This window comes from Mus pahari, chromosome 23 (genome assembly GCF_900095145.1).
Source record: "Mus pahari chromosome 23, PAHARI_EIJ_v1.1, whole genome shotgun sequence".
Lineage (NCBI taxonomy): Eukaryota > Metazoa > Chordata > Mammalia > Rodentia > Muridae > Mus > Mus pahari.
This window is the reverse complement of record NC_034612.1, coordinates 10,481,342-10,503,981: the sequence shown is the minus strand read 5'-3', so window position 1 is coordinate 10,503,981 and position 22,640 is coordinate 10,481,342. Positions and strand designations below refer to the sequence as shown.

Genomic DNA, 22,640 nt, shown 5'->3' with positions numbered 1-22,640 from the left:
TTTTATTTATATGAGTACACTGTCACTGTCTTCAGACGCCCACCAGAAGAGGGCTTCAGATCCCATGACAGATGGTGGTGAGCCACCCTGTGGTTGCTGGGATTTGAACTCAGGACCTCTGAAAGAGCAGTCAGTGCTCTTACCCGCTGAGCCATCTCTCCAGTCCTGTCTATTGACTCTATTATATCCCGGGGCTCCCTGTGACCGGGTAGTGCTTGCTATTAGTGTCCATTTTAACTCCCTGTGGTCCTCAGGGGAGTACAGCTCCCAGGAACACAGGTTTCTGTCTGTCTGTCTTGATGGTCGCACCCTCTGTGACAAGGACATTGCCTGGACAGAACAGGAACACAGCAAACTTGCGAACAAATTAAAAATCCAGAGCGCCAGCCCCGTGCCTGTTATCCTAACACTCAAGAGGTAGAGGCTTCAAGATCGAGAGTTCAAGGCCAGCCTGGCCTACATGAGACCTTTTAAAACAAAAGCAAACTGACTCTGTACGTTGTGAGCCGGGGGGGGGGCATCTCAGTCACACACACACCCTCCCCAGGGAGTCTGCCCCCTCTTCTCATTAACTCCTCCCCTTTGGATCGCTCCAGGAAGCCCCTGGAGCAGACTGGGGATGAGAGTTCGGCCTTGCAGCTTATATTGGAGAAGAAGGAAGAGTTAGCGGTTGCGGACCTGGGTTTGCAGGCCCAGAAGAAGGTGAGCCTCGGTTGCTAAAATCTGAGGGTTCCTCAGACACACACACACTGATGATGCCTAATGTGGGTTATACAGTCTAGGGTGGGTCTACACTGAGCTTCAATGAGCTTCAATGCCCTTATCTGTCAAAGGAAGATGGTGTGCGAACGCTCGGTACAAACGTGTGTGTGAACGTGTGTGTGTGTGTGTGTGTGTGTGTGTGTGTGTGTGTGTGCATTGAGCACCTACTGGCCACTGACCTCCAGGGTTTCACAGTCAGGAAAGGAAACTAGGTGCCAGGGTGGAGGTGGCTGGGCAGGAAGGCACTGGGGCTGTCAGACTGTGGGGGGGGGGGAACCTTTAGACAGGCAAGGCTTCCTGGAGGAAGACTCCGTTCAAGGACAAAGCTCAGAAAGTCATAGGGCTTAGCAGTTAACAGCACTGACTTTTACAGAGGGTTCTAGTTCAAGTTCCTGCACCCATACCAGGTGGTTGCCAACACTCTGCAACTCCAGCTCGGGGGGGGGGCTCAGTGGTTAAGGACCCTGGTTCTATTCCCAGCACTCGCATGGTGGCTCATAGCCATATGAAACTTCAGCCTCAGGGGATCCAGCGCCATCTTCTGGCCTCTAAGGGTACTACACTCACATGCACACATCCCTCCCAGAAATACACACAATTTAAAACATAAAAAATATTTATTTATTTATTTGTTTATTTATTTATTTTTAAAAGCTCAGGGAGTCAGGTAGCTGGAACATGGAGTGTCTAGAGGGAAAGAGGTTGGGGGGGGACGAGGAATAAACGGGTCTACTAGCATTCGGGTGGGGGTACACAGGAAGGGGTTGTGTGTGAGCAGGAGAGCAACTGCAGCTGGGAGTATTAGGTGAACAGACACACACCTCTAACTGCATCCCACTCCAAGGAATACCGCAGCACGATAGAGTCCGTGAACCAGCGCTGGAGAGAGCTGGAGCAGAAAGGGCAGGCGCTACAGGGCTCCGTCATCTCGTATGACAAATTCCTGAAGGTCAGTGGAGGCTGAGGGCCGGAGGCAGGGTGCAGAGGCTCCTGTTTGCCACTCTAGAGTAGCTCCAACTAGGAAAGTCATGTGGGTGATGACAGGCGAGGGTGGTGGTGGCGTGCAGATCGGGTTGTCAGAGGACTAAGGAGGCGCAAGGACCTCGAATCCCAGCTCCAGTGGCATAGAGGTGTAAATGTGGTTTGGTGAAGGCTGAATAGCACCAGCAAGCCCCAGGGTTCTGAGGCTCCCCCCCCCCATCGCCACCCGCCCATCCTTCCCAGGAAGCTGAGGCCCGGCGCGCGGCCAGGAAAGCCATAGAGGAGCGGAAGAGAATGGGCAACCTGGATGCCGAGTTGAGGCGGCTGCGTACACAGCTGAAGGAGCTGCGGCTGCAACGCGCGCGGCTGCAGCGGAAAGTGCAGCGCCTGGAGCCCTGTGCGCGCGTGCTGCAGCGAGCCCTGGAGGAGCGGCCCGTGGTGAGTAGGGCTGAGGGCCTGGGAACCCGCTGTTTCTCTGCTCTGTTTCCCTGAACTCTGACAGTAGGTAGGCAAGAGACAGCACTCAACCGAGCGGTCACTGAATACTAGGGACCTGCTTGGTTCTCCAGGCATCCCCTCAATCAGGTCAAATGGATCCTGTTATTGTAGACCTCATTTTACATGTCAAAAAAAAAAAAGTTGCAGAAAGTTCATTAGCACTCAAGGTCATGTTAAGCAGGTGTGTGTGTGTGTGTGTGTGTGTGTGTGTGTGTGTGTGTGTGTGAGAGAGAGAGAGAGAGAGAGAGAGAGAGAGAGAGAGAGAGAGAGTGAGAGTGAGAGAGAGAGGAGAGAAATGGGGGAGATGACAGCATGACGGACAATAATATAAATTTTATTATTTGTGGAAGGTTAGATTTTGGGGGAGAAATGTATGTGTGTTGGTTTATTGAGACAGGTTTGATTGATTGAACGTGAGAATATAGCCCAGGCTGGTCTTGTACTCCTTACATAGCCAAGGCCAACCTTCAACTCTTCGGGGTGGGGGGGGTGGCTTGGTTTGGTTTTAGTTGTTTTTGTTTTCCTGAAACAGTTCTTCTCTGTATAACCCTGGCTGGCCTTGAACTCACAGATGCGCCTGGCTCTGCCTCCTGAAGTGCTGGGATCAAAGGCGTGCGCCACCACTGCCACCATGCTCCGCTCCATTGGAGGGTGGGGCGTGGGAGGGGGTCGTTGAGACAGAGTCCCATTCTGTTGCCCAGGCTAACCAGGTATTCGATCTGTAGTCGAGGCTGGCCTTGAGCTTGAGGCAACTCTCCTGCCTCAGCCTCCCCAACTGTTGGCATTCCAGGCATCAGCCTCCAAGTTCTCCCGGTCAACAACGAAGTGGTATCAACGACAAGTTGTGGCACCTAGTCAGCTTAGTTAGCTAGGTTTGATCATGGAGCGGGGAAGGACATGAACAGGGCTCAAATTCTTATCCATTTCAGGGCCTGAGATGTCCCATGGCGCACCTGGACTGAGGACACCCCCCAGGGTGTGTTGGCAAGCCAGGTGGGCAGGGGCGGGGGGAGGATTGCAGGGCCATGTGAGTTCCCCTTCCCAGTTTCAGGAGGTTTCCGACCTGGTGGCACGCTTCGAGAGCCTGGCAAACACAAAGGCGGCACTGAAGCTGGCGGAGCAAAAACGACAGGTGGAGATGGAGGCGACCCGTGCGCAGCTGCTTAGTCTGCAGAGTGAGAAGCAGGATGAGATGCTGAATCTGAACCAGCAACGCACGCAACTGGTGGAGCGGTTGGAGGCGGCGCGCGAGCACAGACAGCAGTGGGTGCGCGTCCCCCGGGACCCACCCATTCTGCTAGCAGGGGTGGGGTGAGGTGGGGGTTGAGGCAAATACTTCGCCACTGGGCACCAGAGACAGTGCTTGTGTTACCGCTCCGCAGAACACCTGGGGGTGCACCTGTTAGGCAGGCCCGGACCCTAAGACCAGGTCCCCGTTCAATGGTGATCTGGGTGTGCGTTCCATTCCGCAGGAATCCAAGTGGACCGAAATTCTGAACTCAGCATCGGAAAAGACGCTGCTCCTGGGACGTGCTAGGATGGCTGTGCTCAACCTGTATCATCTTGTCCGCCTGCAACAGGGTCGGAGGCGAACCCTGGATGTGAAGGACGTGGAGGGGCAGCTGGAGGAGGTGAGGTATCTGGATCTGGATCGCTCACTGCTCAACACTCCTTTTGGGAAAGCCCACTGTTTGAGACATCCAGAGCTTAAGGGCCCTTTACAGGTAGTGCCCTACTATGCAGCCAGAAAACCACACTCAGCTGCCAGGACTGTAGCCACCAGGGCGGCAAGTGGATCAGTGTGTCTCATGCAGTGTTGGTTAGATTAACGGAGGCCACTGTTCAATCATGAGTTGCCCTGGTCCTTGGGATAACACATGCCAAATCCAGGGGGCGGGGGTGTCTCGGGGGTCATGTGAACCAGGCAGTCTTTGGCAGGGTCTCATGTAGCCCAGGCTACCCCAGAACTCGCTATGTAGCAGATGACTCTGAACTCCTCCCTCTCCTACGTGGTGGGATTACAGGGGTGCTGTGCACTGCGACTAGCTGAGTTAGTCCCTCTTCTTTATCCCTCTGCTCCTGTGAGGGAGAGTCAGGAGGGTGCTGGGTCTCTCCTGCCCCCTGTCAAGGTCAAGAATCACTGTAAGGCTGGCCAGAGCAGAGACCTGTCACCATCCTCCCTGTTGCTCACAGCAAGGGATGGCTATCCTGCTTTCTCCTTCTTTGTGTTGTGGCCTCGATGTTGACCCAGGTGATGGACATGAAGAGGCTCCCACAGGCTGCTGTCTATGTGCTTGCCTCCGGCTCCTGGCGGTGGGGCTGTAGGTGCCCATTCATTTCCTATACGTGAGCGATTAGCACAAAGCGAGAAGATGCTATGTCAATGAGGTTACAGGCCAACAAACCAAGCCTGACCCAAAGGAGACACGACCTGATGATGTGGGTGGGACGACAGGCCGGCAGGGAGCCAGCTGGAAAGCTGCCAAGTGTCTGGTTTAGATTCCTCCAGTGGCTGGGCAAGGCAGCGCACACGCCTTTAACCCCAGCACTCAGGAGGCAGAACCAGGTGGGACTCTTTTGAGTTTGAGGCTGGCCTGGTTTACAGAGTGACTTCCAGGACAGCCAGGACCCTGTCTCCAAAAAAAAAAAAAAAAATCTGTGTTATACACTATCATTTTCAACACTGAGGAAACTGAGGCAGGAGGACTGCCATGAGTTAGAGGCCAAGTTTGAGTTGTGCTTTTAGCAATAAACAGAACGGAAATTTAGGTGGCTGGGCTAGACACTATCAGTGCCTCTCCAGTGAGGTTTCCAGCCCTGCCCCTGCCCTGGGCCTCCCTCTGTGGGGGTGGGGAGAGGATGTACTCAGGCCACATCATCTCTACCCCCAGGTGAAGCTGTTTATCATGAGCATCTCAGCCACATTGGCCAACCTTGCCCTGGCTCAGCCCACAGCCACTGCCTCCTAATTCGGCCTGGCGAATGGTGAAGGGGACCTGAGGGACCAAGTCCCACATTTCTTGGTGTGCAGGCTCAACATAACCACTCTCTGCCTATCCTTTCTCCTGGGCAAGATGGAGCGGTGACGCCTCACGCCATTGTGAGCCTTCCACGCGACATTCAGTATGAACTCAGTTAAGTAGACAATGGGGTTGACAGCTGGGCTGGTCACTCCATCCACCACAACAGGCTTGGAGACAGGCCTCTCCCAGCTGGCTGGGACATTGGACAAGCTCAGACGGGGCCGGTGCACTCCAAGATGGGCACATGCTATGTACAGTGGATCTGAGCAGTAGCGGATTATTGGTACCATCCGCACTTCGGGCCCAACAGGGTAGTCCCCAATGTGTGCCTGACCTGCACTGGGGTCCGGCTGCTGGAGGATGCTTGACACCCCCCACCCCCAGGACCTCAAGCAAGAGGTAGAGAAAGTCACCAGCAGAACGGAGGACCCGAGGGATGGCGCTGGCTGCTTCTCTCTTCCACGTGCAGAAGGGCAATGCCACCACAGCCTTCCTCCGCCCTGCGGCGGTCCAGAGCTGCCTCGGGTGACTCATTTTCCTCATCCTAGTGGTCAGGAGGGACACACAGGCATGGGCACCTGCTCTCAGCCTTGACCAACAGCTGAGACACCTTCCAACAACATCCTGAGGAAGCCACGTTCCTGGTCTACTAGACGCAGTTATGTTTATTACATTAAAACTCAATGCTGGGTCAGAGGGATCCACACGGCTGCTCTGATCTCTGAACCCTGAAGGCGTGGAAACAGAAGCCGCTGTGACTTGCAGGGTCAGGACTTGGTCTGCCTGCTTTGCATAGCTAGACTCCTATGCATCCTTTCAGAGGTCACCCACTGTCCCAGTCAAAAGCAGCCTTTGCTTTCTGTGGCCATACGGCACTGCTCCTCAACAGAGCAGCTCCTGTGGAAGGATCTTCCAACAGCACATGGACATATGTCCCTGACGTCCACACCCGGGCTACCAGGGCTGAGTCTGGCTCCTCACATCCTTTTCCTCATCTTGCCCTTCCTGGAGGGAGCACCCCTGCCGAAGGCACCCTGGCGCAGCTCCTGGGCTCGGCGGCGGTTGCGTGCTGAAAGTTGCTTCAGGCCCCCTCGCTGCAGGAAGCGCTGCTTCTGGGCTTGCCGGCGCTGCTTGAGGATCTGCTCCTTGGTCTTGAGTTCTGAGCGCATGCGGCCTGCGGGTACACTGGAAGCTCGGGGCTGGGATGCACCTGTCAACACAGGGATTTGGGGGGAGCTCAGCCTTGGATCCATGTTCATCCCTGCGCCTCGCCGTGCCTGGCTTTCTCCCTGTCCACACCATACCACCTGCCCTGCCCACCTTGACTACGACCTCGCTTTCCACCTCTGCGGGGCCCAGGGCCTCGCTGGTTGAATGGCCCTTCTTCCTCGGAGTCCCGGTCATCAATTTTCTGCTTCTGCTTCCACTTCTGGTAGCTGAAAGCTTCATTAAGGAAGTAACAAGTAGCACCCAATTTGGGGAAAGGCCCTTATTAGGGGGATGCTGAGGGAGCCACTGGGTCCCATCCCAGGTGCAGCCCCCCTCCTATAGGAGCAGCAATTGATTGTCCGGCCCCGCCCCCCCAGGAGCAGCAGCTGACCACCTGGCCCCACCCCCAGGCCCTCCTATAGGAGCAGTAGCTGAACACCCAGCCCCGCCCCCAGGCCTGGCCCCTCCTAGAGGAGCAGTAGCAGGAAGCCGCCTAGCCCAGCCCCTCCGCAGCCCAGCCTCTCAGGATACAGATCACGCTTGTAAGAGCTGCTGATGAACCGGCCACTCTCTGTCTTGATCTTTTTCTTGTCCTCTTGGCCCGACTGCCCGACAAACCGCTTCTTCTTCCGGTCCCTGAGAGGGAGATGGGAGGCTCTACTTTGAGGAACCCGTCCCCTCACGTAGGGATCGACTGTAGTCAGTAGAGGATTAAAGGAAAACAGCCGGCCACACCAGGTCTGCACCGGACACTCAGTTCCTCAACCACCTCTTCACCTTCCCTGGAGAGCCCGAGTCTCAAAAGGAGCACGGGGTTGGAGACTTGGGAGCTCGATCCCACAACACATTCGAGCCCTGTGTGTGTCGGGGGAACAGTATCAGTCCTTGTGGGCATAGCAGGTAAGAGGCTGCCGGGAAAGGCCAGCTCCCAAACACAAGCGTGTGGAGTAGGGACCGAGTCACCATCTTGCTCTGAGCAGTCAAAGGGGGACACGGAAGGCCACGCCTGGTGGCACAGGTACTGGTCACTCACCACTTGAGCTGCTGACGCCCCCGGCTCATGTTCTGCGCTTCATCCCCCATCAGGTCGAGGACTGCACCAGCTACCTGCTGCTCAAAGGCCCCTCCAGCCCCACTGACACTCAGCCTGCAGGGTCAAGCAGGAGGATTAGTGAGGCCCAGAGCCTCTGTCCACCTCACACCCACTCCTAAGCTCACACTCACCCCCGCTCACTGTCGAAATCCTTGGGCCGGTAGGGGACATAAAACTCCTGGTCTCGCTGATGAGTCTCCGTCCTCCGCCTCTTGGCGCCTTGGCTGGGTCCCGGCCTTGGCCGTTTCTGGCCCACGACTTCTGTGAAGACACCCTGGCAGACAGAGGCCCAGTGTCACCCTTGTGGCCATGAGGAGCCCCACGAGACCCAAATGGCCAGGACTTCCCCTTTCCTCTGCCAGAAGGTATCTCCCCGTGTCCTCTCACCTGCACACAGTGACCCCTGCAGCGCAGGCAGGAGGGACGGGGTTGATGCCACCAGGCCCCAGTCCCAGCCCTGACCACACCTGGTGCTGGCTCCTTTTGTTCAAATAGGATGCACCCAGAGTTTTGTGGCCGGGGTTTCAGACTATGGCTCTCCCTGCCTCACTGAGACAGGAGAGATGGAGTGGAGGTGTAGGAGGGGCCACGGCCATGCGGGTGGAATACCACAGGACCTCAGGCTGAGCCGCTTAGCCACAGCCCAGGCCACGACATCTGGGAAAGGGGTTCTGCCTTTTTTCTTAACATTTTATTTTTACATGTGTGTGTATGTGCGTGCGTGCGTGTGTGTGCGTGTGTACACCTACACGGGGGTGCTGGATCCCTGAGATACAGGCAGTTGTGAGCATCTAATGGGATGCTGGGACCTGAACGCCAATCCTCTGTCATAGCAGAGGGTCTCAGGATGGAGACTTGCTGTTAACAGGCTGGTCCTGAACTTTTAGAGACGCATAAGCCTGTGCTGCCCAAGTGCTGGTATCAAAGGCGTAAGCCGGGACAGCCGGTGGGGCACGGGCTCCTAACTGCTTAACTGCTGAGAGGGCTCTTTGGTTATCCCAAGACTAACACTCTGTAGCTTCGGCCGGCCTTAACTTGTGGCTGTCCTCCTGCCTTTGTCTCCACACCCCTTCATGCAGACTGTAAGCTGAGACGGTGCCCCACATCCACAGACAGTCTAGGAAGATGGAGCAGCACCACTGCCTGTCCCGTGGGCCTCTGGGTGGGACCAGGCTGTGTGCCCCCAGCACCAGCTACCCCTGCAGCCCGCACCTCTACAGTCTCATCCATGTCCTCCTCCTCCTCCTCTTCCTTCTGAGGCAGCTCCCTCTGGGGGGCTCGGTCAGCTGGGCCTTCCTGCCTTTCCTGACGCCCCTGCTGGAAGCTGGCGATAGCTTTTCGGTCCCTCTGTCGCTTGGCACGCATCATTTGACTGCTTGGGTCCTTGCTGGAGGCATTGATCTCAAAGATGGTCTGCAAAAGGATGCCACGTTTATCAACTCATACCCACCTACCCCCAGCCCTACCCTAAGTCAGCTGCGACCTGTATGCATACTGCTCAAGTCTTCACTGTGGGAGGTGGGACCACAGATATCAGCTACACACAATCAGAGCTAGTCCCAGAGAAAGAGTATCTTTCTTGCCAAGGCCACACGGCCAGGAAAAGCCAGAGCCCAGACCTCATACTGAGGGCACTGGGCTCTGCCAGTGGTTATTAGTTTATCATGGCACTCTCTTTTTGCCACTGGCCACGTGGTTGGGCTCCCCTTGCCTCTGGACCTGAACCCCGCTGCACGTGCCTGCCCATGGCTTCTCCAGAGGAATGAACAGATAAGGGAGACTCAAGGCTGGGGGTAGGGATAGATGGCTCTTCGGGCCTCTGGAAGGCAGAGAACACACCACATCCCACAGGGGATTCAATCCATCTTTGAGTGGTGGGAAGTGGTGGCCTGCTGTGGGTCACAGGAGTGCTCCAGAACAAGGGGGAAGGGGCCTATGAGTGGTCAACAGGACCATCATGGCATGTGAGGAAGCTTCGAGCTCACAAGAATACTCCCCACCAGTCCCCCTTTCCCCCCACCCCCCTTGTGGCCCTGGGTCCACTCACTGTGCGCGTGCGATAGTTCTTGATGCTGTCCACCAGCCTCAGGCGTTGGAGCTCTCCCTCCTCAAAGCACGAGCCTGCAGGGGCAAGAAGTGTTTAAGGCCAGGCTGGGTTTGGAAGGGCTAGTTCACCCTCACCTCCTCCACCCTGCCCAACTCACTGAAGAGCGGGTGCAAGCCCAGCTCTGCCAGGTCCAGCTCCTTGGCTCTCTTGATAGACTCAGGCGAGGGCGCTGGCCGTGAGCGTACGTACTGCTGCTGAGCGTTGTTGGCCACGCGGTGCAGGCCCTGAAGATCCAGGGACGCCCCCATGGTGGTCTGCAGGCTGCTGTCCTCATCATCCACTACACTCTGGGGCACGCGACCCAGCACTCCGTCCCTGCCAACTGCACCTGCCAGTGACAGGGCACACTGAGGAGCCGGCCTATGGCCTGTCCCTCATGGCCTCCAGCCTCCAGGACAATAGCTATAGGCAAGAGTGGTATGTTCGACCAGACCCCACTCTGGCAACAATAGCCCAAGAGTAGCCCCAGCACCCAGGTCGTACTGTCACACCCAGCAGCCATCTCCTGAAGCCAGACCACTGTACCCCGGCCTGCTCATGACCCGAGCCCAGTCCAGCCTCGCCTCACCTGAAGGCTCCTCATGAGGCCGGGCTAGGGTGACAGAGCGGCCCAGGAACAGGTGTAGGTCAAGCAGGTAGGGGACCTCGTCTGGGGCCACCAAGGAATAGGCTGTGCCACTTCGGCCTGCTCGGGCCACACGGCCTATGGGGGAGAAAAGTTGAGTTTCAGCCAAGGGATCCCAACTCCCTGAGGGCTAGAGCTAGGCCAGCGCCTCTCCTGAACTGCTGTCCCCACCTACAGTAGGTGGTCAGGGTGGGCACTGGTTGGTATTGACCACAAGCAGGACAAGCACCCCTCATGACTCAAAGTCCTGGGCACTGCTACTTTGGAAATATTTTCCCCCCAAGGATTAAGACTGCAAATTCTCACCAAAAAAGGTTTGGGCCAGAACTCCCGAAAGGCATCAGGTCAGAGGACTGACAGGTCAACAAGCCGATGACCACTAGGGAGTCACAGAGCCAGGACGGGGGAAGCTCCACCTGGCCCACCACTTGTTTGAACAATAAAGTTTTACTGGCACACAGCCAGGCCTGCTCATTTACATATTCCCAGTGGAACTTTCCACTTAACACTGTAGACTGAATTAGCTACAACAAAGATGGTATAGTGCATCATGTAAAAATAGTCACCACTGGGGCCCTCTACTGAAGATGTGCCACCCATGGAGGAGGACGGCACAGAGTCTTGAACAGCAGCAGCTGGTAGGGAACAGCACAGCAGGACCCCAGCAGGGTCTGGAGTGAATGGCAGGCATCACACTTCAGCTAGGCTTACTGTTTGTGACTGGCCTCGAACTCCTGATCCTCTTGCTTCAGCATCCTAAGTGCTCTGATCTCAGACAAGCCCTGCCACGCCCAGCTTTCTCCCGTGCCTCCCCTCATTTGCAGGTTTCAGTGGGAGTGGGCTATCACATGGCACCTGAGGAATTCCCACTAATAGCTCTGGAAACTCCCCAGACCAGGGAGCCAGCTGTCTAGAGAGCACTGGAGACTTGGAGACAGCAGGCAGCCATCAACCAGGTCGGGATCTGGGCCTCAGAGCAGGAGACATGGTCAGGGGCTCCTGGGGGCCTTACAGTGAAGTAGCAGGACACTGACGGATGCCCAGCAACTGCCCCTCCTCTGCCTGACAGATGTGTGTATGAATCCAACCACTCAGTCACGCAGAGAACTCTAAGAAGCCCCGTGCCCGACTTCTCTCCCATGCACACTTTAATCTGCCTGCATTCGTGAACACAGCACACGACTTGGTCTGTGGCAGTTTTCCCAGCATGTGCGACACCATGGGTTCTGTTCCCAACATGAAAAGAAAGGGAGTTCTGGGAGCTGAGTGCTATCTGTCAGGATCCACCTAAGGGACATTACTTAAGGCCTCAGTTTCCCCAAATTCCCAGCTGCCAACACAGTACAGTGCCCCCGCCCACCCCACCCCCAAGGCCCCCAGTGCAGCCAAGCGCCTCACCCACTCGGTGTAGGAAGAGCTTGCCCTTGGCAGGGAAGCTGTAGTTGATGACGTTGTCCAGCAGTGGGATGTCTAGGCCCCGGGCGGCCAGGTCAGTCACGATGAGGGTGGAACATTTGTTGTGTGTGAACTTGGCCAAGTTGATCTTGCGGGCCGTCTGGTCCAAGGCACTGTAGATGTGGGCGCAGCTCACGCCCTGGCCCGTCAGCAACTGTGTAGAGGGAAGGCGGTGAGGGTGGGGGAAGCTTGCAGGGGGAGCAAGGGCTGGAGGCTGGGCCCAGGCTCGGGCGCTGTGGGTGTGAACACTGCTCCCTGCATTAGCAGCAAAGCAGCTCCTACCTAAACTCCTAGCTCTGCAAGGCTGCTGGATCCTGTGTGACCACGGGCCAATTACTCAGTCTCTCTGTGCCTCACAGGACTAAGTGTTTAATGCACCATTGAGGAACGAGCCTAAGACACAGGAAACCCGTGAGAGCACCAACCGCTCTCTCCTCGTTACTATTTTAGTCTCCGACGCTCGCTCGGGGGAGGAAGGCGCCGTTAAACATGCCGGGTAAATGAGACTCAGGCACCCGTGTCCTCAACAGTGCCCAGGTGTGCCTACTGGGGCGGGGCAGTGGTTAGGCAGCCCCTCCCCCAGCCTTCCAGGCTGCTGGCACTCCCCAGACACAAGCATCTAGCTGGGGGTCGCACAGGTGTGAATGTACAGAAAAGGCCAAGGGCATGCCACCCGGCTAACACACTAGCACCCCGCTAACGTGGTAGCATTATGCCTAGATGACAGGCACGTCACAAACTGGAAATTCAGCCCCCAAAATTCAGGTCCACTAGGAGTTACTGCAGATGATTGGGACGGAAAGCCAGACAGGCCAAAACCAACTTGGGTGCACCCTGCCAACAGTCCTGACAGTTCACCAGTGTCTTCCGATGTCAGTGTGTGGGAAAAGCCCCACCCAGGCTCATGGGCGCTCTGTTGCTGCCCTCTGGTGGCCTTCCTTGGAAGTGCAACTCTGGGCACAGGATGAAGCTGGTTTGAGAGCCCATGGGTTTCTCCATCCCCCAGAGCTGGGCTCACCTCTGTGAGGTATTCCGCGTGGTGCTTTGTGGCTACAAACACCACGGTCTGGTCCTGGGGCCGAACGACGTTCTGCAGCAGGTAGAGGAGGACGGCAGCCTTGGTGTCCTCGCGCACCAGGAGGAAGGAGGTCTGCGGGGAGAGGGAGGGATGTGGGTTCCTGGCCATAGGCTGGGAGACTCTGACCGGTCACTAGCCTGAGGAAGGGGCCCAACACTGCCTCACCTTGAGCTGCTCATTGAGCTTGGCATCTACATCCAGGCGGATGAGCACGGGCTCTGTGAGACCTGTTGGGGTGCAGGGGAGATTGCAGGGGTCATGAGGGGCAGACCCCTGCCCCTCCCCCCAACCTTGAGTCCAGCACCATGCCCCACTGGCTCACCTGCCCGTGCAAATTCCACCAGCAGCTTGGGCAGTGTGGCTGAGAACAGCACCGTCTGGTGGCCCCCAGGAAGGCGGCCTATGATCTCCTGTAGCTGCTCAGCAAAGCCCATTTCAAAGAGCCTGCAGGGAATAGCGGGCAGGGAGGGTCAATGGTAGGCTCCTACCCTAAAGAGCTCGGAACCCCGGCCACGCGGTACCCTGAATCTACCTGTGCCTGTTTCTCCACTGTAGGGGAATGAACGCAGCCTTACACATCCTCAGTGAGCCCTCTCTACTGCCCACAGCCAACATGGGACAGAACGTTCTTTTCAGCACTAAGTCATAAACTTACAACAGCGAGCACAGATGCCCAGAGATGGGATTACTCTAACATACATTCACATCTCCTGGCCAGACCTAGTCTCCTGTGGTCTCCCTCTTCTTTGCTTCCTGAGCCCTGGAGACAACCTTGACAGTTGCTTGGGGGTATACCCGTGGCCTCACCTGTCTGCTTCATCGAAAACCACATACTCCACACTCTGCAGCTTCAAGTTCATCTCCACAGCCACGTGCACCAGACGCCCAGGAGTGGCGATGATTCTGGAAGTGAGACACAGGCCAGGTCACCCCAGGCCACAGGGCCACCACAGCCTGCGGCACCCTCCACACCACTCTGGGAAGAGACCCCAGAGCATCACCCCCATCAACAAACTCACATGTCAGGGTTCTCGTGCAGGGCTGCAAACTGGTCTTCCATTCTAGGGGGAAAAGTGAGGGCAGCCTGAGAATACAGCTTTTAAGTCTGTCCCTCCCCTCCCCCACAGCCAAGCAACCCCACAGCTCGCCATGGAACACACACTACAGGTATGGAAGTGAGAAATGCTTACTGTGAGACACCCGGTCAAGGCCCTGTCCCCGCTGAGAAACCCTAAGGAGAACCTCAGACATGGGCTTCCTCACCAGCAAAGTGCCGCCAACCCACAGCGCCACCTAGTGACTCAGCCTGGAATTACCAGCTTCACCTAGAACCCTAATTCCCCTAAGACTAAGAGTCTGTTCCAGGCTTCCCATGAGTCCCTGGCGCAGCTGTAGAAGTGGGGATCCTGGCTCCATGTAGCTTGGGGAGGCCGGGCTTTCTGACAGTCACAGACTACATCCCGGGGTAGAAGCTAGAGCAGGGGAGCAGGGCAGACTCACCGCAGCCTCAGCACCCAGAGAATGGCATATCCTATACAACCAAAGTCTCGCCCAACTCCCTGACCCAACACTGCAAGCTGACAGGTCCCTCTGTCCCTGCCCCAGCTTCCACCACGAACCCCCCCGGCCAGCTTGTCTGAACACACAGAGAAGCTGCTGTTACTGACGAGCAAGTCGGGCCCACCAAGGGAACCCTCGAGGCACGGGGGTGTGGCTGCAGAGGGAAGCTGGGATTCGGGGTAAGGAGTCCTTACTTGTCTCCACCCAAGACCAAGGCAGTCTTGAGGCCGGTGAACTTGCCTAGCTGTGGAGAGAGGGAGACAGAGGGATCAAAGGCAGGTGAGAGCCAGCCACCTCAGCATCCTCGTGGCTTCCCACCAGGCCCAGCTCCGCGTGCAAACCTCTTTAGTGAACTTCATGGTCTGCAGGGCCAGCTCCCGGGTGGGTGAGAGGATGAGGGCCCGAGCCCCGGTCTGTGCACTGCGTGCCTTCAGCCGCTCAAACATCGGGAGTAGGAAGCAGGCCGTCTTGCCGCTGCCCGTCCGGGCCATGGCCACCACATCCTTGCCGTCCAAGATCACGGGGATGGTCTGTCAGACATAACGATGGAGGCACTGTCAGCTCTGGGCCCCCGCACGGCTGGGGCACAGGTGAGCCACGGGCCTGTCGGCACACCTCCAGGAATAAGTATCCCCGACTCCTGTGCTAGGAGGCTCTGCCTCCCAAGTTGGGTCTCCACCTTGGCTCCCATGCAGCCCGAGTGCTGGGTGATCACGGGGTGCTTGTGTGCTACCTGGGCAGGCTCGGCGTGGCAAGAGGCAGAGAGCCACGGTCAACCCCCAGCTCTGCTGGGCCCAACCCCCACCCCCGCCCCCAGTGAAATGGCAAAGCCGTGTGGAGCTTCAGCCACACAAGGTGGAAAGCAAGGTGACAGTTGGGTCCAGCAAGAGGTGTCACGCAGCCACTTGTTCACGACTGGCCTCCAGGTCCTTACCTTCCTCTGGATGGGCGTCGGCACCTTGTAGCCCTTTTTCATGATCCCCTTGAACACAGGGTAACTCAGGCCTGCAAAAGACAAGGGAGTAATCAGGGCCCACAGCAGCCACCAGGCATTACCGGACAAAGGACTAGGCTGTCCGCCGACACACAGAGAGAGACAGAAAGCAGGAAACTAAAGGAGTCGAAGACACTCAACTGAGGCAGGGGCGCCCTGCCTGACCGCTGCTAGAAGACACTTAACTGAGGCAGGGGCGCCCCGCCTGACCGCTGCTGGAATTCGCTCGTGTCAATTTTTCAGTCTAAGAAAAGGGCTTGCGGTCTCTACCCAGAGTGCTGGGATCACAGGCTTGGGCCACTCTGATGGGTGTGATAGGGATGGGTGTTGGGAAATGGGGGCCAGAGTGGGTAGGAGAGTGGCCCTTGGGGATCAAACAGACCCCAGACCGAGGCGCTGGGAGTCAACACAAGGCCCAAAGACCAGTGAACAGTTTGAGCTGTTGTCTGGTCAATCATTCATCTCTGCCATGGCTGCATGTCCATCTCTGCTTGCTCCCTTCCTTATCAAGAGTCAGCACTGTGCTTTTGATCTCAACAGCCATCTACATCACTTCTGTGAGTCAACTACTCCGTTTCTCTACTCCATTCTCCCAGGGCTTTTGTCCTTTTCTTATTGATTTGTAAGAACTGTTTATATATTGTAGATGATAATCATCTGTCTGTCCCGTGGGCTGCAGGCATTTTTTGTTTTGCTGTGAGACAGGGTTTTACTATGTAGCCTTGGCACGCATCACCATGTCCAGCTCCTTTGTATTACTATTAAAAGTCATTCAGGTCCTTGCCCTGGCAGCTACTGTTCAGTCAAGAGCAGAGCACTTGAGCTGCACTTCCCACACAAGTGTCCTGATGCCATTTCATCATCCTGTGGCCATCTCTCCACAGCTGTCCTCTTATCTAACACGGAAGCCTCTGCCACCTCCTGCGCCTGCAGGGGTGGCCCTTTCTAGGCCCGCCTTGGAAGACTGTCTGTACTGCCTCAGGCTACTTGGCACCTACCTACCAGGCCAAAGGTGGACATGAGTGGCTAAGCAGAGAGAACACAATTAGACCCCCTTCACCCCCATAGTCCCGGCTACCCAGCCTGTTTACCTACCCATGGACTGGAAGCCTCCAGACTTCTTCTTTTTCTTGTTCTGGGCTCGCACCATCTCCCTGGTGTCAGGCTCCACATCTGATACGCACTCTGAGGTAGGAAATGAGGGCAAGGCTCTGCCAGGGCCCAGCTGTCGGGGAGGAACAGAGAGATGGTTTCACGCCGGCTCGGACCAGACCACAAGGGTGGGAGGCCTGGAAGTTCGGCAACTCTGATGAGCTCCCCGTGGGCCAGGCAGAGGCGCAGGTTAGTTCCACAGAGAGGCTCTGGTGCCTACCGGCTGGGTTTCCTGAATTCCACATGTAGCCCAGGTTGGCCTTGAACCTGTAATTCTCTGCCTCAGTTTCTTATGCAGTTGGAATCACAGACCTATACCTGGCCTATTTCTATTCCGTTCTCATTTTCATTTTGAATTGAGTTCATTATTTCATCCGTCTGAGAAGAGACGCTAAGCCTACTGCCATGTAGCTATAAATATAAGATGAACCCAGATTCTGTAGCTAAGTACCAGGGATTTGGTGGTGTAAACTGAACACAGATATTTAAGATGCTGTGTTTGGTGGCTACTATGCTGACCAACACAGACACAGACCACTCCCTTCAATAGAGTGCTCACTAAACACAGGGCTGCTATCTTCTGTGCTTCCATGCTGTCCTTTAAAAATCCATTCACTACTGCAGTGTGCACACACACGTGCGTGGAGGCCCAAGTGTGCGGTGGCCATAGCCAACTTTCAAGACTCAGCTCTCTCCCCACCCCAGTGAAGCGGGGGTCTCTCATTTCTGCCATTGGTGCACTCCTGGATAGCTGGCCTGGGAGCGTCTCAGTAATTCTCCTGTCTCCACCTTCCATCTCACCCTAGGGAGGCTGGGGTTGCAGATGCATGCCACTGTATCCATCTTTTTAAATGTACAGATGTTTTGCCTGCAGAGATTATGGGCACCATGTGCGTGCAGTACCCAAGGAGACCACAAGAGGGTGGAGGATCTCTTGGAACTGGGTGAACTGAGTCCTAATCTGCATTTACATTCAGCCTTGTAAGGCAAGTTCCAGGGATCAAATCAGGCCATCGGATTTAACAGGCAGGCATTTCTACCTCCTGGGCCACCTCTTTGACTTCTCAAGCTGTTTTCCGGCTTAAAAATAACATGTTTTAGCCAGACATGGTGGCGCACCCCTTTAATCCCAGCACTCAGGAGGCAGAGGCAGGCGGATTTCTGAGTTCCCTAGTCTACAAAGTGAGTTTCAGGACAGCCAAGGCTATACAGAGAAACCCTGTCTCGAAAAACCAAAAGTTTTGGGGCAGGCAAGATGGCTCAGCAGATAAAAGCACTGGCTGCTCTTCCAAAGGTTCTGAGTTCAAATCCCAGCAACCATGTGGTGGCTCACAACCACCTATAATAAGATCTGGTACCCTCTTCTGGCGCTGTTTGAAGACAGCTACAGTGTACTTATTTTTTTTTTTTTTAAAGATTTATTTATTTATTATATTTAAGTACACTGCAGCTGTCTTCAGACACTCTAGAAGAGGGCGTCAGATCTTGTTATGGATGGTTGTGAGCCACCATGTGGTTGCTGGGATTTGAACTCTGGACCTTCTGAAGAGCAATCGGGTGCTCTTACCAACTGAGCCATCTCACCAGCCCTACAGTGTACTTATGTATAATAATAAATAAATCTTTGGGCCAGAGCCAGCAGGAACTGAGCCAGTGGAGTTGACTGGAGCATTCGGGGCCAACCAGAGTAAGCAGAGGGTTGACTGGACCAAGTAGAGGTCCTAAAATTCAATTCCCAACAACCACATGAAGGCTCACAACCATCTATACAGCTACAGTGTACTCATATACATAAAATAAATAAATCTTTAAAAACAAAACAAAACATGTTTTACATGTCTTTGTATAATGTTTCTGTTTCATTTTTGGTCTTTTCCAGACAGGGTTTCCTGTGCCCAGGCTGGCCCTCTGAAGCCCCAACCCTCTTGCCTCCACCTTCTGAGAGCTGAAATGGCAGGTGGGTGGCCCCAGAGTCAGTTCCTTCACTAGACTCCTTTTGATGACATTCATCAGGTACCTTTTAGATTCTAATGAGAGAGATGATTGTATAACTTCTTGTGGGTCTTAGGAAAGAACTTGGGGGCACACATCTGTCATCCCAGCACCAGGGAAGCAGGAGGATCAAGAGATCAAACCCATCACTGTCTCCTCCTGAGTCCAAGGCTACATAGGGGCTATACAAAACCCTGCCTGACACTTTAATATGTTAGGCTATGACGGTCACCTCAATAGCCCCAGAATTCCGGAGGCAAAGGCAGGAGGAACTCTGTGAGTTCAAGACTAGCCTGGGCTACACAGCAAGACCCTGTCTCACATCAAAACATAACGAGTAAATAAAGAAATACAAAAAAGCTGGGCAATGGTGGCGCACGCCTTTGATCCCAGCACTTGGGAGGCAGAGGCAGGCAGATTTCTGAGTTCAAGGCCAGCCTGGTCTACAGAGTGAGTTCCAGGACAGTCAGGGCCCAGGGCTATACACAAAGACACCCTGTCTAGAAATCCAACAGAACAAAACAAATGAATATAAGGCCAACAACTTTCCTGACGATGGTTCTGCTTTGCCCACTGGCGTTTCTGTTATTAGTTTAAGCATCCTGCTTGTGGGTTCCACACACACACCTCCACACCTCCCATGTTTGAAGATAAATTAGGCCAAAATTACTTGAAAGACACCGGCATGCCTAGCACAGACAGGGCCTGGGTTTGGGCTCTAACCCTGCCCAAACTAAAGGGGTGGGGGTGGGGAATGAAAACGGCTGTCCCACTGATCCTAAGTCGACAGACTCTGCACCCAATGCAATATTCTGGTTTCATTTCACTGCAAAGATGTTGTTTTTTGTTTGTTTGTTTGTTTTGTTTTTCGAGACAGGGTTTCTCTGTGTAGCCCTGGCTGTCCTGGAACTCACTCTGTAGACCAGGCTGGCCTCAAACTCAGAAATCCGCCTGCCTCTGCCTCCCAAGTGCTGGGATTAAAGGCGTGCACCACCACTGCCCGGCTTGCTTTTTTTCATTTTTATTTATTTATTTTTGGTGGAGGGTAAGCCAGCTCAATGGTACAGTGTGAACTTGGCAGCTCCCCCGGACATATTTACATCAGGTGTGTGACAAGACCTTTAATAAGCATGTGTTTCCAGGGTTGGAGGAGCCTTTTTTTTTTTTGTACAGCAAAATATTCAGAACTGGTGGTAGCGCTCTTACCAGCTCATAAAGCCAAGGGAGGCCTTGAACTCCTGATCCTCCTGCCTCCACCACTCCCTACCCTGAGAGCTAAGATTGCAGGTGTGTGCCACAATACCTGCTTTGACGTGGGGATGGCCTTCAAACCCAGGGCTCTGCACACGCCAGGCAAGCACTCTACCAACTAAGCTACATTCAGAGCCCCCAGGCTGGGTTTTGACTTGTAAAGCTTATTATGTCTTACTACAGCCTGTGCTGGGCTGGGCCTTAGCAAAACCCTTGGTGTGAACCACGGGAGCAGCCTTCTTGTATTTGCCAATGAACAGCAGCGTTCTCACTGCCTCTAGCCGTCTCTGCACATTTATTGACCGCCTAATGAGTGCAGCTCACTGACTGAGCTGGGAAGGAGAACTGGAGAACCAGAGATACCCGCTATGCACCAGACGATGGGCGTCATGAACGGTAGGCTTTTCTGCCCCACTTGGTGCTCACACCCATCCCCCAGATGGATACAGTTGGAACCGGACCATCCCCAGTTCCAATCCTGCTGTCCTCTCTTGACAGTGCGGGTGAACCTGGCATAGCTAAAGCATGACAAAAGTCCGTAAATACTAGTTTAGTTTAAAACCCGCTTCTCAGAAGAGTGGTCCGGCCTCCCCTTTAATTTTATCATCTAAGACCGCCCCAAACTCAGGCGGACCTCCCGCACTTGCACTTTCTATTGGTTGCATAAACTCGAGCCCGCCCCCCCACGCGAAGGGACCCAATGAGGGCCCGCGATTAGTGAGACGGACAAGCGGAAGGGCGCAGGCCGAGAGCCCGACCAGGGATTCCCCCCCCCCCGCCTCCTCCGCGCTCTTACCTTTCTCGCCCGGGCGTCATCCTCCGCCTGGATCTCGAACTCGCCGTCCTCCGAATCGCTGTCGCGGCCCTGGGAAGCCCCATTTCGGCGCTTCCGCAGCCTCTTCTTCTTCCACGGAGCCATGGTGGAACGCGACGGCGGGCCAGATCCCACACGTCTGCCAGCAGCCATGCGGGCCGGGCACTTAGACCCGGAAGAGGGCGGAGCCTACGGGACGCGTCGACGGCGCGGGGGCGGAGCCTGTGAGACGCAAGAGCGGCGTCGGGAAGTCAGGCTTCACCCGTTGGGCGGGGCCGGGCCTGAGGGAACCAACCAACTTCGTAGGGGCGGAGCGTCAACGTGGCTTTACCAATGGGCGAAGCCAGAAGGAGGAACCAACAGGACGGGGGCGGGGCCTAAGTGTTGTGCTAGCCGGGCAGAGGCGGGGCCTGAGGGACGTACCAACTTGTGGGGGGCGGAATGTACCAACTGAACCGTGATAGATGCTTAAGGGACCTACTAACTGAGCTAACACCAATCTATAAGTGATGTGATAACTGTAAAGAGAGCAGAGCCTGAGGGACATAATAACTGAACGTGTGGAAGAACTCGAGGAATGTACCAACTACGCAGGGTTGACCCCCCCCACCAAGGGGCGGGGCCTAATGTCTGCACCGATGGGACGGGGGTGTGGCCTGTGGAGCGTACCATCAGCGCGGGGGCGGGGCGTCGGGACGTTCCAGTGCGCGGGGGCGGGGCATCGCTCCGGTTGCCCAGCAGGGGATGCGTGTGTGCGCGTGTCGCTGTGGCGCCGCCGCGGATTCTCTGCCGCGAGGCTGTATCTGTGGCGAAGACGGAGCTTGCGGGCCGGAGGCTCCAGGAGAAAAAGCACCGGGCGTGGAGATCCCGTGACGCCTGCGCTTTCAGCTCTGAGAGCCTGAGCTGAACTCGGGGGAAAAAAATGGATTTCATTTGAGACTGGTTGGCGAGGACTGGAACGCACCACGTTTGCAAAGCGCTTTGCACAAGGTAGGAATTGGGGTGGGTGGGGGCGACAGTGGCTTGGGAGCCCCTTTCCCTCTTTCACCCTAATTAGTTTGTCTGGTTCGTGCCATTCCCCTGCACGGCCGCAGTCGTGCCATAAATATTTGTTGAGCATACACCGTAGGCTGTAATTGTGTATTTACTTATTCGTTAAATATTTGCTGACGGCATTTTCTCCCGTCTTCACAACTAAAAAGACAGGAGTGCCTGCTAATTTAGCCTGCGGCATGCACAAAGCACGGGGTTCGAACCTGTGCACCTCAGACGCCAGGCGGTCGTGCAGTTCTCCGTGGGAAGTAGAAGAGGGAGGATCCGGAGTTAAAGGTCATTCTTGGCTATATAATAAAGTTTAATATAGTGAGTTTCAGGCCACTTTGGACTACTGAAACTGGGTGGCGGGGAAGGGCAAGGAAATGAAGCATTTCCAAGGTGCCCACTGAACAACAGTCGTCCTTTGAGAAAAACCAGTCGCTTTCCCTCAGCAAGAAAAAGCCCTTTTTGCCCTTGGGCCTGTTATTCCAAGCTGCTACTCTTACTTGGCCCTGCTCACAGCTCATGCCGACCCCGTTCACAGGGAGCCCTGGAGGCTGAGTCTGGGCAGCGTGAAGACCCCGGTGGCACTGACCCACAGGCAGAATGCAAGCCCTTCACCTTCCGCACCGCAGCCCCAGCAGCTACAGGGTCAAGGCCAGGGCATCCTATGTGGATGAGACCCTGTTTGGCAGCCCAGCAGGAACCCGGCCCGCTCTACCAGACTTTGACCCGCCCTGGGTGCAGAATTGTAACCGATCCAGAGGAGTGGGCCCAGGACCACCGAAGGGCTCTCTGACCAAGAGAGACTGTGAGTCCCCTTCTTCCAGGAGCAGCACCCCAAACCTCACACCAAGGAGGAAAAACAAATACAGGTAAAAGCGCGCGCGCCGGCGGGGGGGGGGGTGCGGGCGGTGAGAGAAAACTTTCGGACATCTGGTCGACCTCCGGGATCTGGAGGAAAAAAGGAAAGTTTGGCCGGCCCGGTCGGGACAGCGGCTCGCCGGGCTC

The 22,640-nt window shown here is 55.6% G+C and overlaps 3 protein-coding genes across 4 annotated transcripts in view; 2 read left to right on the top strand and 1 right to left on the bottom strand.

The window, feature by feature from the left end:
- Positions 1-5,210, top strand: part of Cfap73 (cilia and flagella associated protein 73) — a 6,603-nt gene extending 1,393 nt beyond the window's left edge. The window contains exons 2-7 of the mRNA XM_021222484.1: positions 597-702; positions 1,607-1,711; positions 1,987-2,181; positions 3,287-3,508; positions 3,714-3,872; positions 5,133-5,210. Of these exons, the coding sequence (XP_021078143.1) occupies positions 597-702; positions 1,607-1,711; positions 1,987-2,181; positions 3,287-3,508; positions 3,714-3,872; positions 5,133-5,210 (865 nt within the window). The remainder of the gene's footprint in view (positions 1-596; positions 703-1,606; positions 1,712-1,986; positions 2,182-3,286; positions 3,509-3,713; positions 3,873-5,132) is intronic.
- Ddx54 (DEAD-box helicase 54) lies at positions 4,940-20,771 on the bottom strand. 2 transcript variants are annotated; one of them, XM_021186598.2, is made up of 20 exons: positions 20,577-20,771; positions 16,481-16,610; positions 15,326-15,396; positions 14,733-14,921; positions 14,586-14,635; positions 13,851-13,892; positions 13,639-13,734; positions 13,154-13,275; positions 12,997-13,058; positions 12,772-12,903; positions 11,697-11,907; positions 10,242-10,376; positions 9,771-10,001; positions 9,614-9,687; positions 8,779-8,979; positions 7,698-7,840; positions 7,507-7,620; positions 7,005-7,109; positions 6,585-6,700; positions 4,940-6,474 (listed from the first exon to the last, which is right to left on the bottom strand). In XM_021186598.2, the coding sequence occupies exons 1-20, from the start codon at positions 20,745-20,747 to the stop codon at positions 6,242-6,244; spliced, it is 2,628 nt and encodes an 875-aa protein (XP_021042257.1). In that variant the 5' UTR covers positions 20,748-20,771; the 3' UTR covers positions 4,940-6,241. The 2 variants fall into 2 exon arrangements, with proteins under 2 accessions (XP_021042257.1, XP_029389611.1); XM_029533751.1 differs by having other exon boundaries at positions 9,771-9,995.
- Positions 20,772-21,335: 564 nt separating this feature from the next.
- Positions 21,336-22,640, top strand: part of Rita1 (RBPJ interacting and tubulin associated 1) — a 3,601-nt gene continuing 2,296 nt past the window's right edge. The window contains exons 1-2 of the mRNA XM_021187143.2: positions 21,336-21,584; positions 22,174-22,504. Coding sequence (XP_021042802.1) covers positions 22,236-22,504 — 269 coding nt within the window. The 5' untranslated portion in view covers positions 21,336-21,584; positions 22,174-22,235. The remainder of the gene's footprint in view (positions 21,585-22,173; positions 22,505-22,640) is intronic.

Coding starts and splice junctions, on each gene's coding strand:
- Ddx54 (XM_021186598.2), bottom strand. CDS start 20,747: ATGGCTGCTGGCAGACGTGTGGGATCTGGCCCGCCGTCGCGTTCCACC. Junction 14,636..14,732: donor CCATGAAGTTCACTAAAGAG/GTTTGCACGCGG, acceptor CTCTCTCCACAG/CTAGGCAAGTTCACCGGCCT. Junction 11,908..12,771: donor ACGCGGAATACCTCACAGAG/GTGAGCCCAGCT, acceptor CCCTCTACACAG/TTGCTGACGGGCCAGGGCGT.